The 22697-nt window shown below is 37.9% G+C and overlaps 2 protein-coding genes across 4 annotated transcripts in view; both read left to right on the plus strand.

Annotated features, from left to right (window-relative positions):
• Positions 1-22697, plus strand: part of DTNB (dystrobrevin beta) — a 608309-nt gene that overhangs the window by 254077 nt on the left and 331535 nt on the right. The gene's annotated exons all lie outside the window — the stretch shown is intronic.
• Positions 1-22697, plus strand: part of ASXL2 (ASXL transcriptional regulator 2) — a 133122-nt gene that overhangs the window by 63211 nt on the left and 47214 nt on the right. The window contains exons 3-4 of one of the 2 annotated variants that reach the window (XM_033425089.2): positions 17071-17179; positions 20785-20935. In XM_033425089.2, coding sequence (XP_033280980.1) covers positions 17071-17179; positions 20785-20935 — 260 coding nt within the window. Of the gene's footprint in view, positions 1-17070; positions 17180-20784; positions 20936-22697 lie in introns of those variants that run through there. The other variant, XM_049695717.1, reaches the window with a different exon arrangement.

The raw sequence follows: 22697 nt of genomic DNA on the forward strand, positions 1-22697 counted from the left end.
AGTTATTTGAAGAATGTGGGGGTAGCTCACAGGCTCAAAGGAAAGAAACAAGCTCTGAAATAAGGAGAACTAAGGTAGCTGCAGAGATCAGGTAGCTCAAACTAATGGATGGACTCATCAAGGCACTCCAGCTGGGATGAATTAGTCTTTGTCTACTCTGCTCAAGGTTAAAAATTCAAAGAAGAGTGAACTTGGCTGGCCTAAAGTCCAGGGATGGTGAGGCATCTTTGATGGACAGTCCTACAAAGACTATTTCCAGTGGGGTAAGGCATAGTTCTCCAAAGCAAGATTGCACATTCTTTCCAGAGGAAGAGAGAATATATATTGACCAGGCAGAAACAACAGATGTCCACTACATTGCTTACTGTAGAAGAGTACAGCAGAAAAACTTAAGCCACAAGCAATTGTAAGAACTCGTTGGGTTTTTTAAAAATAAATTTATTTATTTATTTTATTTTTATTTTTGTCTGTGTTGAGTCTTCGTTACTGTGCACAGGCTTTCTCTAGTTGCCGTGAGCAGGGGCTACTCTTTGTTGTGGTGCGCGGGCTTCTCATTGCGGTGGCTTCTCTTGTTGCGGAGCAGAGGCTCTAGGCATGCAGGCTTCAGTAGTTGCAGCACGTGGGCTCAGTAGTTGTGGCGCACGGGCTTAGTTGCTCTGCGGCATGTGGGATCCTCCTGGACCAGGGCTCGAACCTGTGTCCCCTGTATTGGCAGGCAAATTCTTCACCACTGGCCCACCAGGGATATCCGTAATTACGATATGTCTTGGTGTTGGACTATTTTGAGTTTATCTTATTTAGATTCACTGAGCTTCCTGCATATGTAGGTTTATTTTTCACCAAGTAAGAGTTTTTCAGCCCTTAGTTCTTTGAATACTCTTTCTCCTTTGCTTCTGAGACTCTGATGATGTAAACTTTGAATCTTTTGTTATTATCCCACAACTCCCTGAGGTTCTGTTAAATTTTTATCAGTTTTATTTTTCTCTCTGTTGTTCACATCAGGTAAATTTTATTGATCTGTCATTAAGGTCATTGACTCTGTCCTCTGTCATCTCCATTCCACTATTGAGCCAATCTAGAAGTTTTATTTAATTTTCAATTTAATTTAATTTTCAAAGCCTTTGCTGTGCTATTTTGGTCTTCTTGTTTTATTTGGTGACACAGAGTCTCTTAGTGATCTCTGCTGCATCTTTCTGAAGGAGTGGGAGGAGTTTCCACAGAACAGGCTGCCTGATGGCTCTAGGTGTAGGGAAAAGGAAGTCTCCAGCTTGAAGGGACAGAGAGGCTTCCTGGGCTGGGCTGCTTCTTGTGGTTTGATCCCACTCGCTGGTGCCACCTTGCCCTTCCTATTTTATTTTATTTTATTATTTTTTTTTATATTTATTTATTTTGCGGTACGCGGGCCTCTCACTGTTGTGGCCTCTCCCGTTGCGGAGCACAGGCTCTGGACGCGCAGGCTCAGCAGCCATGGCCCACGGGCCCAGCCGCTCCGTGGCATGTGGGATCCTCCCGGACCGGGGCACGAACCCGTGTCCCCTGCATCGGCAGGTGGACTCTCAACCACTGCGCCACCAGGGAAGCCCTGCCCTTCCTATTTTAGTCTTTATTTTTGAGGATCGAGGGAAGATACTCGCAGTCAAAGCCATTTAATTATATGAGCTTTACTGTAACTCTAAGTTACTTCTGTGAGTTGGAAAATGCCAAGAATTGGTAAAATTCATCGATCAATTGACTACTTCAAAACTCTGAATCTCGACATAAATGGCTATGTCAAGACCGACAGCTCTTGTTCAAAAGCAGAAAATAATTGTAGTCGATAGCTTTGGCTATTTAGGTGTATAAACTACATTGCTAAATGAACAAGAATACCAAATAGAACAGAGATAGAAAATTAAACAAATTCTTATTTTTTTGATGTACCTAATCAAATTTGTTAAATTTTATTCTTTCCCTAGCTCATTTCTTTCAGGACTATTTCTATAACTTATACTGACAAGTATTTTATTTTCAGTTCCTGTTTTCCTCACTAATTCTTCTTTTACCTCAAATAATATGTCCTCACGTGTAACCTTCTGTATATCTTTAGTTCAGAGATGTATGGCTGTTTAGGAACTTGGCTCAGCCAGTTAAGAAATGTTAGCATCCTGATGAGCTGAAATAAAAGCGGTTGATATTTCTTTATATGCAGTAGTTAGAGTGACAAGCACTGTGTTTGTCTTAAAGTCTACTTTTTCTTACCTCTTTCTCATCAGACTGAAAAGCAACATGCTGTAGTGAACGAATAGTGGAAATGGCCATGGACTAAATAAGATAGGAGTCAAGTACTTTATGTTCCATATATTTACTTTAAAATAAGTCATAGAAACACTGGACTCCTTTTTTTTTCCCTCCCCTTTTGAAGTGGTTTTGCTCATTTCTTACTGGTAGTGGACAAGCCATGCTTTTTAAAAAACAGTAGTGGGAAAAAAAAGACAATAAGAGGAAGGTGAAGAGAATGAAGATTTATAGTGAAGTATTAAAAGGATAGAAAGAGTATATAAGCACAGTTTCTGAAGAATCTTTTTTTGTTTCTATGACCTCCCTCTCCTTGCTATTCCTAGATTACTCTTACTTGTTTCGTGCCCTTTCACTACTCTGTTAATCCATATTTCTCATTTTGTGGTCCCAACTGGGCCTCCTTCTCCCAGAATGCCTGTTTGAAAGTTTTCCTGCATACCCTTTTACCCTTTCTCCAGTGGGTTTATTTCTGTTTCATGGCATGTTTGGGGAGGAAAATAGTGTGAAGAAACTAATTCACTAAAGGATAGATAAGTCGGATGCTACTCTTTAAATTTAAAAACTACATTTATGTTATTTCTTTTTAAAAAGTAGGTTAGTTGTTAACCCAAATGAACTTCTCATTGGAAGAATTGCAGGTAGTATGACCAAGGGAAGGCAAGCAAAAGATTTTAATGAAAGCGTTTGTAAGAATACAAAAATTTTCAGTGAATTTAAAGCCTACCAAGACTATTAATTTAATGATTTCTAAACTCACTATTTTCCATCATAAGGGTGCTGTTGAGTTCAGTTTTGTTTTGTGTACTCTGTCAGGTAAGCATGCCACAAATCAGCTGTTGATTTTAAAGTTATGTGGTGCTGATTTGTTTTAGCTAGTATGTGGATAATGATTACTGTGTGTGTGGGTAGATACACGTATATCACATGAGTGAAAGATTCTTATAAGTTTATTGTCTTTTTACATTTAATATTGACCGGAAATAGGGTTTAGTCAAGCATCTGTTTGGGGAACTAGATAATTCTGCATTTCTTTTAACCTTGGAAGTCTGAGTCCATTATTTAATCCTACTGGAATTCAGGGGATTGAACTTCGAAGGACAGAGTGTATAATAGTTGAGTCAGGGATAGGGAAGCTGATTATGTCTTAGTTTTGACAAGGCTGTTCTGTAGGAAGGAGTGCAGAAAAATGAACAAGAGATTGGGATTAAAGTCAAGATAAGGCAGGGTTATCTATTGCGAAGTGTAGTATGTCTAGGATTAAATAAATTAGGCTGACGATGTCCCTTAAAGCTCTTTATCAAAGGCTTGAACTGGGGATAATAAATGTTGGAAGACATTGGTGAATTTTGAGGATGGATTGTAAAAGTTTTTTATATTAAATTTCTTTAGCTTGGTTGCAGGGGAGGAGATGCCAGTGAGGAGACGAGAGACCAAAAATCTGAAAAAGACTTCAGGGTTTCATGAAGAGTCTTGAAGTACTTGAAGGGCTGTCATATGGATTAGTGAAGAAATAATGTTAAATTTGTTTCCCCCACTTACAAAGATAGTTTATTACAAGGTCATTTTAGCAAATTTAGACAGTAGAGAAAATCACAGAGAGGAAGGAAAAGATCCTCCTAAATTTTTCCACCATGATAACCACTGATTTACATCATAAAATCAGGGCTAAAAAATGGAAGATGTATTTGGCTTAACTTAAGGAAGAATTTATGAATATTTGGAAATGCTTGAGGACATAGTGATTCTCCACCACATTATATGCTTGTGCAAAAGACTGGATGATTAACCTGTTTATGACGTTTTAGGAGGGGATATATAAGCATCTGTAGGTAAATGGACTAGATGACCTATGAAGCTCCTTGTCAACCTGTGGATTTTATCTGATTCTTGTCTGTAGGTATTTGCACCTGAGAGATGGTTATGTAAAGTGAGAGTAAGGTAAAGAATGATTAAAAGTTGTAGGATTTGGGGCTTCCCTGGTGGCGCAGTGGTTGAGAGTCCGCCTGCCAATGCAGGGGACACAGGTTCGTGCCCCAGTCCGGGAAGATCCCGCATGCCGCAGAGCGGCTAGGCCCGTGAGCCATGGCCACTGAGCCTGCACGTCTGGAGCCTGTGCTCCGCAACGGGAGAGGCCACAACAGTGAGAGGCCCGTGTACCACAATTAAAAAAAAAAAAAAATGTTGTAGGATTTTATTCGACCCAGTAATTCCACTTCTGGGTATATACACAAAAGAATAAAAAGCAAGGACTTGAATAGATAATTTTACACCAGTGTTCATAGCAGCATTATTCACAGTAGGCAAAAGATGGAAGCAACCCAAATGTTTATTGACAGATGAATGGATAAACAAAGTGTGGCATATACATTCAATGGAATATTTTTCAGCCTTTAAAAAGAAGGAAATTCTAACATATTCTACAACATGCATGAACTTCAGGACATTATACTAAGTGAAATAATGCAGACACAAGAGGACAAGCATTGTATGATTTCACTTACATGAGAGACCTCAAGTATAAGTCATATTTATAGAGACAGAAAGTAGAGGGTGGTTGCCAGGGGCTGGTGTAGGGGGGAAATGGGGAGTTATTTAATGGGTGTAGAGTTTCAGTTTTGCAAGGTGAGAAGAGTTCTGGTGCTTGGTTGTGTAACAGTGTGAATGTACTTAAGTGAAGGTGAACTGTACACTTAGAAGTGGTTGAGATGGTAAATTTTATGTTATCTGTATTTTACCACAATAAAGTTGTAGGATTTTGTTGTAATTTGAGTAGGGTACATTTTTATCTAATGTGGGAGAAACAACCATTGTATTGTATTGGTAGGAAATAATAAGACATTTGCCTAAGGTAGAGGGGATGAGCAGAAGTACTTCTTTAAATTTTTATAGAAGGTAGTAAATGTTTATCTTGCCCTGTTAAATTTAAAATCTAAGCAGTGATAGAAGATTGTAGAAGAATGTGAGTGTGAATTTTTTAAAATTTCTGCCTACAATGTGATGATACAGAATTGGTATAACAAGTGAGTAAATTCTTTAAGAGTGCCAGAAAGACCTATGGAATTAGGAGAGCTATAGACAAGATAAAGAAAGCTAAAGATTTTTACTTAGAGTTGATGGGCTTTGTATGTTTATGAACCCTTTTGCAGACTTCACTTACAGTTTTATTTGTATCCTCAAGCTCCAGAAAGAAACTAAAAATGAAAGAAAACAATAGTGAAAATGTCCAGACTTTCAGTGGAGAAATTTGGCGTGATTAGTTATGAGAAAGGTGGTTATCAGTTAATTTTTAGAAGATATCTTTAGTAAGTTCTAAACCTAAGTTTCTGATTTTGTTCAGTTCCTGAATTGATAGCAAATTTGCATTTGTGGCTAAAATTTTTACATTACTGAACATTTAAAATCTGTACCAACTTGCCTCATCTTTCTGGTGGGAGGGAAATGTTAATCATAAATTAAATGATAATATAGTGTGTGTGTGTGTGTGTGTGCACATGCACACACACACACACTAGGAAATAAAGAGTCATACCGTTTGGCTGCGCTCAGTCCCAGTTCTTTTTTTTTTTTTTTTTTTTTTTTTTTTGCGGTATGCGTGCCTCTCACTGCTGTGGCCACTCCGCGGCATGTGGGATCCTCCCGGACCGGGGCACGAACCCGTGTCCCCTGCATTGGCAGGCGGACTCCCAACCACTGCGCCACCAAGGAAGCCCCCAGTTCATTTATTTTTACATTAAAATGTAAGAATATGTGCTTACGGAAACTTCCACTTTTTTTTTTTATATCACCAGCACTTACCCCCGTGCAGTTACACGGTAGCTATTCTGTAAATGTTCAATGAATGAGAAACCAAGTTCGCTTCTTTTCCACATCATCTTTTTTTAAAAACTTTATTGAGGTGTAAAGTACATACCATAAATTTCACCCATCTTAACTGTACAGTTCAGTGATTTTTAGTAAATTTACTGAGTTGTGCAACTAACACTGTAATCCATCCCCAGTAAGATTTTTCATACGTGTATACAGTTAATACTAGTTCCCACTGCCAGCCTCTAATCTACTTTCTGTCTCTGTAGATTGCCCATTTCTGGACATCTCATATAAATGGAATCATATAATATGTGGTCTTTTGAGGTTAATCCATGTTGTAGCACTTACTAGCACTTCATGCTTTTTCATTGGTCCATATTGTTTTTATAGACTTCTTATATATATTACATATTTTTAACTTTTTATTTATTCATTTGGGTTATTAATTTTAGACTTAAAAGTTGCAAAAGCAGTACAAAGAATTTTATATAACTTTACCTAGATTCCACAAATGTTAACATTTTATATACTTTATCTATCTATCTATCTAGTTTGTGTTACTGAAATGTCTGAGAATTGTAGACATGCTGCCCCATTCACATTTAAACACTTGAGTATACTTTCTAAAGGCAAGTATATTCTTTTACATAACCACAGTGTAACTATCAAAATCTGGATATTAATATACTATTACTTTCTAATCAACAGGCTTTATTTAAATTTGATAATTCTTCCACTGATGTCCCAATCCAGGATCACACATTGCATTTACATTTAGTTTTCATGTATCTTTACAGTCTCCTTTAATGTGGGAACATTCTTTTAGTCTTTGTCTTTCATGAGCTTGATATTTTTGAAGAGTTCAGACCAGCTATTTTGTAGACTGTCCTTCAGTTTGGATATATCTGATGTTTACTCATGATTAGATTCAGGTTGTACATTTTTGGCAGGAATGTCACAGAAATGATATGTCATTTTCACTACATCATATCAAAAAGTGTGTGGTTTCAGTTTATCCCATTATTGGTGTTGATTACGCCAGTCCCTTATTTTATGTGATGTCTGCCAAGGTTCTCCACTATAAAGATATGATTTTTCCCCCTTTGTAATTAACATCTTGTGTGTGGAGGGAGATACTTTGAGACTGTATAAATATCTTGTTTCTCATTGTATCTTTGCCCACTGGTTTTAGCATCTCATTGTTAGTTATCTGTTGCTGCTTAACAACATTATCATAGATTTAGGAGCTTAAAACAACACACATTTATTATCTCAGTTTCTGTGTGTCGGCAGTCTGGGCGCATGGTTTTACTGGGTTCTCTGCAAGGCTGCAGCCAAGGTGTTGGTTCTTATCTGAAGGCTTAATTGGAGAAGGAACCACTTCTAAGCTAGGTGGTTGTTGGCAGGTTTCAGATCCTTGGGGTTTATCAAAATGGGGTGATTCAGTTCCTAGCTGGCTGTTGGCTAGAGGCTGCCATGGGTTCTTTGCCACTTGGGCCTCCCCAACCTGTATACTTCCTTAAAGCCAGCAAGGGAGAGTCAGAGTCACTTTGCAAGGATACTGCAGTCTTTCTCGTAACGTAGTCACTGTTCTGCCTGCTCTGCTGTATTCTGTATTGGTTAGAAGCAAGTCACAGGTTTCACCTACATCAAGGGGAGGGGATTACACAGGGTATACCAGGAAGTGATGATAATTGGGGTCATTTTAGAGTATGTCCACCACAACTTCCACTGATAATACTTGCCTGCAGTGTGGTGGCCACATATGGTGATTTTCTAATTCCATCGTTTCTTCTTTGTTAGTTGGAATTACATGCAAAGAATTCTCCCCCATTCATTGATTTGTTCATTTATTTATATTAGTATGAACTCATAGATTCTTCTCTTATTCTGTGGGTTATTATTTTCTACTATATTCTTTTATTTTATTGCTTAAGTAGAAAGTAACAGTTTAATCCCTACACAAACAGCATTAAGAGAAGTCTTTAGCATGGGTGCCTAAACAGATTTGTAGTATAATGAATCATTTATCAAACATACTTTAGATTAAAGGTAAATTTTAACATGTAAGCTGTTCTGTCATAGGTTTGCAAAGCCTTTGTAATTCTATTTGAAAATATACTTCGATGTAACAAACTTTTCGCGTTATTATCAAAATGTCATGATTGCATTTATATTGATACTCTTCAAGGGAATAGCTGATTTTCCCCCTAACAATCATTACCCTATAATTGAAATAATTACAAGTTTTGGTGATACAATCTAAACATACTCATTCTAAAACCACTGAATCCTCCCAGCCCCTTCATCTTTGGCTTGTCTCTTGATCTTTAAATGTTATATATAGGTATCCCTATTCTTTGCATTTGTGGGCATCTGTGACTGACTCTCTTTTTGAGTGTGTCTCTTCTTGTACAAAATACTTGGTCAACAAATACCTTGCTATTCATTGTGTCTTTTCTCTTTGGAAGTCTTGCACTTCAGTCTATATATAGTCTCCCTGCCCCCTTACCTGCTGTTCTAATTTTTGTTTTGTTTTAAATAGCATGCCCTGTGAAAAGGAAGTGATTTTGAAAAAGAGCCTTACTCTGTTTCAGAAGTTATATTGTTTTAGTAATTTATTCATATATTTTGGACTGTTTAATATTTTTGTAAAAATGATTCCTGATGACCAAAAAAAGGTCAATCAGTAATGAAAAAAATGTACACTAGAAAAGTATCCTGAAATTCACTAGCCAGGACTAACCACTGTTTATTGCATTTAATTGAAGAAACTAAGAAAATTGCTAATTTTTTCACTGAAGATTATAAATATACTTCATTTAGGATATTAATTCCTAAATAATCTCTGAAGTTGAGGGAAAAGAAAATAGAAAAATTCTGAAGGTGTGTTGTCATTTTTAAAATGAAAGTTGAAAAAAATAGAAAGCATTTGCATTTCTCTTATATCACTATAATTGCAGCTGTTTACTTTTTTTTCTCTAAACATTTCTCCATTCCTGAATTTTTTTATTTCTTTGTTGGCTAGATTTAAGTTTATGGGTGGTCTTTTCCCTGAGTTTTCATGGGCTTAATATCTTTCTGTTGCTTCTTTGTTTGAATGACATCTTGGCTGGATATAAATTTTTTACTGTCCGGTATTGAGTATTGCTAAGAAGGCAGATGTTCCTTGCATTATACAGGGCTTATCAGTCAGTTTTTGCTGCGTAAGTCTTAATTTCAGTGGTTTATAACAACGAATAGTTCCTTTTCTTCTTCACGTCTTTAGAGGAGCTGGGGCTCAGTTATTGTTGCCTAGGCTTGGCTCTAGGCTGTGGGTTCTCTGTTCTCCTAGAATCAGTGGCCTGCTCTTGTGGCAGTCAGGAGTAAGTCAGACTATGCAACCACATGTTAGCTGCTGTTTCTGTCATTTCTGTTATCATTTCATTGATCAAGTCTTACGGCCAAGCCCAACATCAGTGGGGCAGGGAAATAAATATATTTTCTTTACTGTAAGGTGGCATGATACAGGGAGTGAATGATGAATTAAAAACAGTAATTCATTCTGCCACTTTTGCTTTTCATGCCTAGGTCTCAGCTTGATTCTTTCTTAGTCCTTGAAGTTTAAGATTTAGAAAAAAGTTAAGATAAATATTTCTGAGTATCTTGGGTGCTTGAGTTCGTCTGTACAGGTTTAGTAGCACTTTGCCTCTTCTTATTCAGTATACACTGTGTATTCATAAACATATTTTCTCATTGGTAGGAGAGAGTTGTCACCTTTGAATATCCTACACTTTTCTTCTGCATCCTTTTCATATCTCTGTCAATATGAATGCTTTCGACCTAGATGCTTTGTCAGTTAAGGTATTTTCAGTTGTAAATAACAGGAAATGCAATGTAAACTGGCTTAAACATCAAAGGAAATTAATTGTGTGATGTAAGTGAAGAAAACCTGGCAGAACTTGATCCAGGTGCTCTGGCAGTTTGATCAGTTTCTCAGCTCTGCTTCCTTCATTTTTGTTCCATTTTCATCAGGCTCATCCATCATAGTTGCAGAATTGTTTGTAGGTCCTGGAGCCTATATGCTTTCGGGTTTGAATATAGAAGAGAAGAGAGAATCTGCTTCCCAGAGCTTCAGTGAAATCACATGCTGTTGAATCTGGCTGGCCCACAATGGAGTCACATGTTAAATTAAAACTTTTTCCTTACAATATATGTAGTTATAAATGATATGTATTTAGGAAAAGTATTGGATTCTATATAACATTGGCATGGCTTCCTTAAACAGGGTACATTGAGGCTGAAATCTGAAGAGTGAATTAATTGGAGCTTGCTAGGAGAAAAGGTGAGGGTTATCATTACAAGCAGAAGCATTAATTAGTACAAAGGCCAAGAAGTCAGGAGAATTGTAAGTTACAAAATGGAAAGAAGGCTAGAGTAGGCCAGAGTGGAGGGGGGAAGGCGGGTCAGGTCACTTTGATAATTCTGGACTTCATTCTAAGAACATTGTTATATCATGGATGAATTTTAAGCTGGGCAGAGGTGGCACGATCATACTTGTTTTTATTTACTTATTATTATTATTTTTTCTTTTGGGTGGGTTGGTTGCTGTGCGCGGGCTTTCTCTAGTTGCGGCGAGCGGGGGCTACTCTTCATTGCCGTGCGCGGGCTTCTCATTGCAGTGGCTTCTCTTGTTGTGGAGCACAGGCTCTAGGTGCGCGGGCTCAGTAGTTGCAGTACGCGGGCCCTAGAGTGCGTGGGCTCAGTAGTTGTGGCATGTGCGCTCTAGGGCTCATGGGCTTCAGTAGTTATGGCACGTGGGCCCTAGAGTGCGCAGGCCTCACTAGTTGTGGCTCACGGGCTTAATTGCTCTGCGGCATGTGGAATCTTCCCAGACCAGGGATCGAACATGTGTCCCCTGCATTGGCAGGCAGATTCTTAACCACTACACCACCAGGGAAGTGTCCCATGCTTGTTTTTAAAAGGTCACTCTGGCTTCAGAGTGGAGAATTGATGGGGGTGAGAGAAGTTACTGTCACTTGAGATAGGTAGGGAACACTGGAACATTATGAAACTGGAATGGGGGAGCAAGTTGTTAAGGTAACTACCACAGTTACTGAATCACTTCTCTGTGGAATATACTTTATATATGAATTGAGATTCTGCACAAATTACAGATTAGATGGTATTTCCTCAGTTTCACAGATGAGAAAATTAAGGGTGTTTACAGTGACTTGCCCATGGCCACACTCAGATATAAATTCACATTGGTATGAATACATAAATCTGGCTCTCTTGGCCACACAGTGATGTCTCTTTTCATGAGTTACTATGTTGTTTCCTCTGAGCAGTGTGATTATAGGCCTCAGGTCTTTTCAGCCCTGCTGGCTACTGCTAAGGAACCACTTGTACTGCAGAGAGAATTACATAAGGCTGTTGACAGCATGACTGAAGTTACTTTTGTTCTTGGGCCTTGTGTATGTTTCCTTCATGGGGTAGATCAGCATGAAATTACAGCACTGCATTTGTTCCTTTCCTTGAGAGCTGGCCCCAACCCCTGCCCCAACGCCAGTCTCCTGAGCATGGACAAAAAAATTAAAAGCTAAATTATCTCATGATAGTTATGTAATATTTTGAGGTGTTCTTGTTTCAGCTGCTACAGGTATCAGGACTTAAGCCCATATTATATTTACTTGACTTTACGTCAGTATGATCTCCTTAGTACCAGTGTTTTATCACTCATGAAGGTGATGCCTATTCCTTCAAGTTATTCAGTTATTTTTATTTCATTATATCATTCTGGAGTTACTTCCCTTGAAGGTATATTCCTGCCATCATGGGCAGTGTAGCCTATTTTACTTCTCTGCCATTGCTTCATTATTAATAAAAATAAACTCTGCAAGTATTCTCTGGTTTTTTATGTTTTCTTGAAATCAAATCTATATTATTGTTTTAAACAGTATAGTGTTCTGTGTATATTGTGGGTTTTTCGAAACTTTATTTCCTTCAAAGGAAAATTACATTGGATTTGCAAGGAAAATATGATCGTGTCTGTATCTCTGTTACCACATCTTTTCACCAGATGTACATGTGTGCCATTTGCTTTCATTTTTATGGGTTTTACTGTAAGGAGGTTTTTTTTGTTTTGGTTTGATTGAGTTGGGATTTTTTTGTTTGTTTTTTTGGCTTTTTGTTTGTTTGGTTTTGTTTTTGGTTCTAGGTACTAAGCCCTAGAAGAGATTGTTTCTTTCTCTCTGACCTAAAGTACTTTATATCTACACAAGCCTGTGTTCTCGATTCTATAATTCCAAAATCCAAAATGCTTGAAAAAGTTTTTTAGTCTTTTGGTAACAAACCTCATTTGTCAACAACACCTTCTCTTGAAACTGACATAAAACTATATGTAGTCTTTGTTTCTCCCACTTAGTGTGAATATTGATGTGTTTCACTGTGTTTGGTTATGGGATTGCTGCCACTAATCTCTGGTGATATTACATAGTATATGGCATATCATGTTGCCTTTCTAAAATCCAAACAGATTTTTATGTCTGAAACATTTGGCCTTAAGTGTTTGGGGTCAGGGATTGTGGACTTCGGTCTGTACTGGTAGCACTGGTTACAGGTGCTTGTGGCAGTTTATTCCCTTGTCTGTCTTTCCCATTAGACTTTGAACTAAGAAAGCTTTCCTCCTTGGCCCCACAGACCCTAGTTTATTGTGTACTTAGTAAACAGTACTAAACAGAGTTGGTACTTAATATTGAAATTGAATACCAAAAATTGGGGCAAAGCTTTACCCAGATAGGTTATTGAACTACAGATTATAGCATGTTTCCTTTTCACTTGATTATATGTTCTTTTTAAACAGTCTCTTTCCTGTTCTGCTTCTCTTTTCTTTCTTCTTACTGGAATCTTGGCTTCACCATTGACTAATCACTGTGTGATCTTGAACAGCTTACTTAACACCTCAATACATTCATTTGTTCATTTGTAAAAATGGTGTCATAATTTTGCTTACCTCAAAGGATTGTTGAGAGGGCTAACCAGAATGCTTCCTGGAATTTAGCAATCCTTTTGCTGTTAATGTTGCTGTTATTGATTCATATCCTGTTGGTTACCTTACTAACATATGGTGAACCATCCTCTTACTGACTTTGAGGTCATTTTTAGTGTTTTGACGCTTTTAACAATGCTGGAGTTAATCCTTGCATAGATGTCCATAAGTCTTTGTGGCCTTATTTTTGTAGGATAGATTGAAGTGGGAATGTTGCATCAGTGGCCCCTAATATTTTTAATTTTTGTGGATATTTGCGTGTTACTTTCTTAAGGCAGAATTGAGAAATGGGGGGGGTGGGGTAGCAGTTTTCAGTCCCACCAACAGTCTATATAAGAGTGCTCATTTCCCCATAACCTTACCTGCAATGGATTTTATCAATTCATTTTTAAAAAGTAATTATAAACTCATGGGAAATTATAAAAATAGTCCCATGGCTACCTCACCCCGCTTCCTCCAGTGGTAATGTCTTATATAACTACAGTACAATATCAAAACCAGGAAACTGACCTTAGTACAGTACTGCTAACAAAGACCTGAATATATTTGATTTTTACAAGTCTGACCAGTGGTGTCTCGGTTTCATTTGTTTTCCTTTAACCACTGTAAAGTTTGGGCAGCTTTTCATGTATTCTGTTGGCCATTTATATTGCATTTTCATATCCTTTATCCATTTTTTTCTAATTGGTTGTTTGTATTTTCCTAGAAAGCTCTTTTAGGTATGCTTGGTATAGTTTTGTTGATGATTTTTTTTCCTGTACAGAAATTTTTATTTTTATTTAGTTATTAAGGTTTTCTTTTGTGGTTTGGGTTTTTTTCTCTTTTATGTAGAAAGGTTGCTCTATACTGTAGGTTATACTGTTTTCCTTCTACTTTTTATATTTTGGCCTTGAATCCATTTGGAATATGTTTTTATATAAGCTGTGAGAATTAAATAATTATTTAATTAATTATTAAATAAACTATTTTATTTAGAACTCTCTCGGTTATTTGTGACTTAAAACCTCAACAAAATTCCAAAGGTGGGACTGGCTTAAGGCAAGCCTGGATACAGTGGCATAACTAATATTGCTAAAAAAAAGAATGTTGCTGTTTTCCTCTTTTCTCAGGTCTGCCTTTTTGGGTGTTGAGTTTTCCTCTATAATCCTTACCTAGCCCTTCCTTTCTCTCTCCTTTGTGTTGTTCCACCCAAATTCCAGATACTCCCCTCATGGTCATATGACTGAAAGTCTTACATATTATTTTCTCATACTGCTTAGGGGAAGAGAAAGATTCTCACCACAGGTGACCGTGTCATAACTCAGTCTTCTTCCTGCTGCACAGAAATAGTACCTTTTACATTTATTGTGATCTGTTTCTATATTTTCTATTTTGTTCCACCAGCAGTCTGTAAGAGTGAACATTTGCCTGTTTATCCTGTCCCAGAAACACATTGCTTCAATAAAACTCTAATTTAATTATTATTATTCAATAATTATTCAATTCAATAATTCATTATTCACTAATATTCTAATAATGTGCTTAGAGTACATTTTAATATCTTCTTAAGCAAGTCTCTCATCATTTATTTCTCAGAAATTTCTTGGCAATTTTTATATGTTTATTTGATACAAACTTGGGAGTTTTGACTAGAATTGCATTATGTGTATTTTTAACATGGGGAAATATCTAAATTAGAGAAACATAACTGAAAATCAGCCTGGAGATACTCAGTGTTTTTCTTTTTCTTTTTCTTTTTTTTTTTTTGAGGTACGCGGACCTCTCACTGCCGTGGCCTCTCCCTTCGCGGAGCACAGGCTCCGGACACGCAGGCCCAGCGGCCATGGCCCACGGGTCAAGCCGCTCCATGGCACGTGGGATCCTCCCGGACCGTGGCACGAACCCATGTCCCCTGCATCGGCAGGCGGACTCCCAACCACTGCGCCACCAGGGAAGCCCTTCTTTTTCTTTTTAATTAATTAATTAATTTTTATTTTTACCTCCGTTGGGTCTTGGTTGCTGTGTGTGGGCTCTCTCTAATTGTGGCGAGAGGGGCATACTCTTCGTTGTGGGGCGCAGGCTTCTCATTGTGGTGGCTTTTCTTGTTGCAGAGCACGGGCTTTGGGCAAGCAGGCTTCAGTAGTTGTGGCTTGTGGGCTCTAGAGTGTAGGCTCAGTAGTTGTGGCACACGGGCTTAGTTGCTCCGCGGCATGTGGGATCTTCCCGGACCAGGGCTCGAACCCGTGTCCTCTGCATTGGTAGGCAGATTCTTAACCACTGCGCCACCAGGGAAGTCCCTCTTTTTCTTTTTTTTTTTTAATATTTTATTTATTTACTTATTTGATTGGCCTGGGTCTTAGTTGCGTCAGGCAAGCTCCTTAGTTGCGGCTCACGGGCTCCTTAGTTGTGGCATGCAAACTCTTAGTTACGGCATGCATGTGGGATCTAGTTCCCTGACCAGAGATCGAACCCAGGCCCCCTGCATTGGGAGCACGGAGTCTTAACCACTGTGCCACCAGGGAAGTCTCCTCATCATTTTCTTTAACAAAAGGTTTTCCTTTATTTTCTTTGTTGTCCTCCATCTTTTCAGTTTATTTTATTTTATTTATTTACTTATTTATTTATTTATGGCTGCGTTGGGTCTTCGCTGCTATTAGCGGGCTTTTTCTAGCTGCGGCGAGTGTGGAGCACGGGCTCTAGGTGCGTGGGCTTCAGTAGTTGTGGTACACAGGCTCAGTAGTTGTGGCTCGCGGGCTCTAGAGCGCAGGCTCAGTAGTTGTGGCGCACGGGCTTAGTTGCTCCGTGGCATGTGGGATCTTCCTGGACCAGGGCTCGAACCAGTGTCCCCTGCATTGGCAGGCGGATTCTTAACCACTGCGCCACCAGGGAAGTCCCCATCTTTTCAGTTTTTGACCCTCAGCACCTTCATAGTACCAAAAGACAGTGGTCCTGCTCTCTCCCACAGAGAACTCTTATCTTTAGATACCCAAGATATCGAGCAGCCTCTTCCAGTAGGCTTCTTTGGGTTATTGAGTAGTACCAGCAGAGAACTGAGATGGGAGATACGGAAATGTGCGAATAAGTTGCCTTATCCCTCAGATATTGTGAGTTGGTTTTTTTTTTTAAATTTAAGGATGCCACACATTTCCATTTATATTACTATAGGAAAATGAAATTGATTACAATTAGAAAGGAAAATGATATATGTATATTTTCAACAGATAATTTATTATATACCTAAAACTCTAGAAAATATGATAAATGTATATTAGAATTAGTAAACTTTTAACCAGGTTTCTACATAGAAGATGAATATTCCAAAGCCTGCTTTATGTCTTTTAAAGTGGTCTCATGATAGGTCTAAAGACCATCGTAATATAGATAACTATGGAATCATTATATTTTACACCTGACACTAATACAATGTTACATGTCAATGATATCTCAATTTAAAAAAAGGGAGCATGGAAATGTGTTCGTTCCATAACTCAGATTCAGTCTGGTGCAGCAGTATGCAGGGAGATTAATATTATTTATTTCTGTGTGTGTTTTCTTTTTCTTCCCTGTTTTACTTCTGGGCATTTAAGGCTTATGCTAAATGAAATAGATTAAAAAAATTTTTTTCAGCTTTATTGAGGTGTATTAACAAATAAAATTGTAAGTGAAATAGAATCTTTAGAGATATATTTGTGATGCTTCTGTGAGAGAAATTTGTCTTGACTGAAATGTTAGATGCTAAATTGGGATTAAGAAAATTATAGAATTATTTTTTCTTTAGATAACTGGGAAGGAATTTTACATCCATTTTCTCCATGGCAGCCTTTCTAGATTTATAGACTTTTTATAGTTTATAAAATGTGTTTATGTCAAATGAGTGTTGATTTGTTAATTTTATCTTAATTCAGTGTTACATAGGATATTCAGAGACAGAAACTAATCATTGTGTTCTCTCTCTCTCTTTTTTTTTTTTTTGGCAGTGGAACTTCCCCTCTTGCATGCCTGAATGCAATGCTGCACACAAACTCCCGAGGTGAAGAGGGCATCTTCTATAAGGTTCCAGGTAGAATGGGAGTGTATACTTTGAAGGTAAATATTTTTGTTAGGGAGTCATTTTAAAAGTGAAAACAGGAAGTAACTACGTGTAATGAATAATACTTCCATCATAGAGACAGAATTCTGTTCTTGAAGAGCCTATTTTCAGGAAGAGGTAAAATTTTCAATCCTGTATCCAATACATTTTTTTTTTTAATTACTCTGTAACCATCTGTAGGTAGATTGGAGAAGTAACTTCATTTTTCATTCTTTGCCATAGTTTTTTTTTTTTTTTCATTCTTTGCCATAGTATTATTTTGAAAGGATGAAATGAAAATGACTTCCAGTGACTTTTAAAGGGTGTCACATATTTAAATAATAATGAGTATTACTGTGGAGTATACAGCCTTGATGCTTTATATTACTTTCTGATTTAATTCTCCATTACAATTCAGAGTTGTGTTTATTATTCCTTTATTATGATAGAGAAAGCCAAAGTTCAGAAGATTGGATTTTCTTGCTCAGTGTTGGCCAGATAGTATCAGAACCAGAATATGAATCCATATCTGACTGAATTCCCATGTTCTTTTACCATAACAGGCTTGCTAAGTTCTAATTTCTGCACTAAAAAGGGACCTTGACTTATCAGTGTCCTTTCGGTTACAAACAGAAAAACCAACTCAAATGAGCTTGAGTGAAACAGAGAAGTTATTAGTTCACATAACTGAAAATTCTAGGGAAACTCAGCCTGAATTCGGGAGCTCAAATGATTGTCATCAGGGATGGGTCTCTCCGCTTTCTTTTGGCTTCAGTCTCAGGCAGGCCCTCTCCTCATGGTACATGACTTCACTCCCAGCCCCCACTCTGCAATCTGTAAGTCTGGAGAGAAGGAGTCTCAGGAACTGAAGCCGGAGCCCTTTAGTTAGTTCTGATGTGGCTTAATTGGTTTGGCTTGGCCCATGTGCCTATACCAGAATGATTGCCGTTACCAAACATATGGAGTCTTCTGATTGGCCACTCTTAAGTTCATGATCACCCTTGATGTGAAAGTGTGGTTAAGCCCTCTCAAGCCTGATGAATTGAGGCAAGGGTTGTTTCCCAAAGAAAATCTATCAGCAGAAGGAGAATTAATGCTTGGCATGCAATGACTATGTCCATGTGTATGTGGGACTCTGTCCCCTCTTACCTTTTTAGTTTTGGCTGTAGTCATCTCTGTGCTCACTGGTTGTGTGTAGCCCACTAACATTAAAAAGATCTAACTTACCCATAATACCTCCTTTTAAAACACCTTGTTGAACTTCACAGGGTTACAGGGATCTAGTCCCACATAGAGCTTTCTGTGTTTCTTTTAGGTTTTAGTTGTTCTAGACCTTCTGTATTGTTAATAACATTTATTAAATGCCTATTCTATACCTGACACTGTAGAGGCTATAAAGAAGGATAAACTATGGTCCCTGATCTCTTGCAGCTCACATAGTTACTGAAATAATAGCATGCTCACAGAACACACAGTGCTGTAAAGTACTGTGAGAGCATAGAGAAGTAAAGATGAACCTCGAATAAAGGGATCTGGAAGATTTAGTTTGTTTTTCTGTTGTTTTAAAGTTGTAAAATTTGAGTTGAACTTTGGCCGATAAATAATGGAAGGAAGGGCCTTCCAGGACAAGGGAATAGCTTAAGCAAAGGCACAGATAAAAGGATTCAGAATGGATTTGAAAGTAAATTGGAGTGGTTAGACCATAATCTGTGTGTGGGCTAGTGTGGTAAGGAGTCAGGATGGGGTAAATGTTAGGTGAAGAACAAACTTTGGAGGCTTTTGAAAACCTGACTGAGCGGTTAAGAAAGAGAAGGAGGGAGGGTAGGTATGTGTTGAGGAAACGGCAGAGGTTTTTTTGGAGAATAGCATGATCAAATCATGTTTAGGAAGATAATTCAAGTAGGATAACTTAAGAGTAAAGCAAGAAAATTTGTCAAAAGGATGGTTATGATTGTTTGGAAGAGATAATTGGCCTAAACTGTGAGAGTGGTGAAAGAGATGGAGGCAAGGAACATTAGAGAAATGAAACGTAAACTATTTGGAGTGGGTAAAAGAAAGGGTGCAGTGATTCTAAGATTTGGGGCATGAGTTGATCCTGGAGGGATCACAAGTTTAAGAAGACAGTTAGGGGGGGCTTCCCTGGTGGCTCAGTGGTTGAGAGTCCACCTGCCGATGCAGGGGACATGGGTTCGTGCCCCGGTCCGGGAGGATCCCACATGCCGCGGAGCGGCTGGGCCCGTGAGCCATGGCCGCTGAGCCTGCGTGTCCAGAGCCTGTGCTCCGCAACGGGAGAGGCCACAACAGTGAGAGGCCCGTGTACCGGAAAAAAAAAAAAAAGAAGAAGACAGTTATATTTGTATTTAAAGTGCGTGTTGAACTTACAGATCAAGAGGTCTTGTTTGCAACTAACTCTATAAAAGTTTCCTGTATTTTGAAGGAAAGGATATGTATTTTAAGAAAGTGTATAACATGTGAAATGGCACTAGAGTATAAACGTAAGTGGAAAAAAACAGTTCCTTATTAGATCAGAGGTTACTATCTTGACTGTAATGTTGTGAGTACTAGTTATAGGTAGGAGGGTCATGTGTCAGAATTACTTTTTATCTGATTATAAAAATAAATTATGTGGGCAAACAAAAAATATATTGAGAAGAAAAAAGAATCATCCATAGTTTTATAACTCAGAAATAACATTCACTAATGTGTTTATTTATATGTATATATTTCACATACTACATAAATACATAGTAGCTAATATTTATTGAGCTCTTATCATATGCCAGGCCTTGTTCTAAGCATCTTATATTTATTAACTCATTTAATTTTAGAATGATCTTTTAAGGTAGGTACTGTCACCCCATCTTATAGACAGGGAAACTGAGGCATGAGAGTTTAAGACTTTGACCAAGGCTGCATAATTAGGAGAAGATAAAGCCAGAATTCAAACCCCCAAAGTCTTAATTTCCTAGTTCTTGATCTTACAACTACCCTGTTATATCTCTCACATACTGTGGCTGACACAGGTGTCCTTTCTGATTAGCATTCTCACTGTCCAGTGCAGAAACCAAAGATTTGTGTGATTTTTTTTTTTTTTTTTTTTTAAACCATTCCTTTTGTGTTTGACTCTTGCTACTTACCAATTTTTGGAACCAGTTAGATTCAAATAATGCACTATCACTTGCTATCCAGACTTTTTATAATACGTAATGGTACTTACATACACACAAATATATATATATATATATATATATATATTACATGGATGATGGGTGTACATACATTTTTAAAAATTGTTATTATATAGATTTTATCCTGAACATTTCATCATTTACCTGGATTTAAATATACCAAGTTTTTTGTCCAATTTAAGCCTCTGTGTTGTGCCTGCATAAGATTGTCATGTATATTTTTTATCTTTGAGTATGGATGGAAGCATTAACTAATTTGACCCAAAGAAGAGAGATGACAGGAATTCAGAAATTATTGCTGGTTCTGCTACTGAATTTTATGATACTAAAAATTAATCAGCACAATTAAAAGTCACAACAATGCATATCAGAAATTTAATTCCTATTTGCTGAAATGGTAATGATTAATCCTAATTGGATGCCTACATTTTCAGAAAGATGTGCCGGATGGGGTGAAAGAGCTATCAGAAGGTTCAGAAGAAAGCAGTGATGGTCAGTCAGATTCCCAGAGTTCTGAGAACAGCAGCAGCAGCAGTGATGGTGGCAGCAACAAGGAGGGAAAAAAGAGCAGGTGGAAAAGGAAAGGTAAATCCACCTGATCCCTCCATAAAGTACTGAATGCTGTAGGACAAATGCCCTTGTTAATAGTTCCTCTTTTTCTAGACCCCACGTCAGTTAGTCTCTTTCCCTTACCAGTTAGATCAGTACTGTCCCGTGGAATTTCCTGCAGTGATGGAAGTGTTCTGCATCTACGCTGTCCAACTCAACAAAGTAGCCACTAGCTACATGTGTCTTTTGAGCACTTGAAATATAGCTAGTGTGACAGAGGAACTGAATTTGTAATTTTATTTTAACTAAAATTTAAATAGCTACATGTGGCTAGTGGCCATCACATTGGATAACATGGCTCTGGGTTTTACCGGGGTTTATTTTTAGCTCTTGGCTGCCCGTAGCCTTTTTTAGGATGCTCTTATTTTATTTACCTCTCTAATGCTTTCTTTTAAAATTTGAGGACTTAATTGCTCTAAGAACTCTCTCCTTACTAGGAAAGCAATGCTTTTCATTTCTACTGGCAAAGACTAAATTTAGTCTGCTGGTCTTTGCTCTCATCTCCTGCTTGGTTTCTGCTTCATAGCTTACCCAAAAACTTTCTTTAGGGAATAATATCTTTGTTGCTGCAGCTTCCCTGGGATGAATTTTCCACTTAAGGATACATTTTATTACCTCTTCTTCTCATTATTTGTAACTCCTTGTCAAGAGTCTTTTTGAAGAGGGCAAATCGTTTTTATCCCAATATTGATAAATTTAGCCATACATGGCGGGGCAGATTTTAAGCCAGCTCATGCTGGTTCCTTTATAAGGACTGATATAGTGATATTCCAGAGCAAAATAGACATCCAGGAGTTTCCCTAGCTTGGATGACCTCTTACGTTTGAGTCATAGGTGAGTTGCCTTTGGATCTAGAAGTTAGAGTGATGCTTGTTGGAATACTTGACTCATTAATTTTAAGTACCTCTAGAACTATTGATTTTGAACTATAACAGAAAAATCATCTTCTTTATTATCATTTCTGTGTTAATGTGTGTGCTACTCCTGGAGAAGATTTAGATAATTGGTGACATTATCTGTGCTCTCTCATACAGCTACTACACTTGCAAGTTGGGCAAATTTTGAAACCAGAGGATCCTAGCTTTAAGATCACAACCACTTAGAGAGCAGCTCAGACATCATGTGTTAGGAACAAATGGAATAAAGGCAAGGCAAGGTTGGGACCTGTGACATATTCTTGATATGTGTTTTTTAAAGTAATTCCTGTCAGTAGTGAAAGGAGATGTGTCCAGGACTTTACGTTTCTCAGAGTGTACTAAAGACCTCTTTTTTTGGAAGGATGGAGCCAAAAGTATTAAGGGCTCTGTCTCTCCTCGGCTTCTCCCCAGTTTAAATTTTTCTTTTTAAGTTTGGGAATTGTTGATCTAGGATTAGGAACCAAGCCAAGTCATCAGGCAAGAGAGACAGCTAGATTCATAATTTCTGGATGTGGCTGGAAACAGGGAAGTCGATACTAAAGGAGGTCAGACTAGTAAACTGGGAACAAAACCTTGGTTGTGGAAGTCTTTGCTTTTCAGTAGCTCATATGCTGCAGTGGCTGTTTGTTTTTGTTTTTTTTAACATCTTTATTGGAGTATAATTGCTTTACAATGGTGTGTCAGTTTCTGCTTTATAACTGCAGTGGCTATTTGAAGTAGTGGTTGTTACGTGGTTGTGAAAGGCTCTCTCTAAATGTATTATGATACGGGAGGATTTAAAATAACAATAGAACCCCATTGTCTGTAGCTTAATGGGTAGA

Source organism: Orcinus orca, chromosome 13 (genome assembly GCF_937001465.1).
Source record: "Orcinus orca chromosome 13, mOrcOrc1.1, whole genome shotgun sequence".
Classification (NCBI taxonomy): Eukaryota; Metazoa; Chordata; class Mammalia; order Artiodactyla; family Delphinidae; genus Orcinus; species Orcinus orca.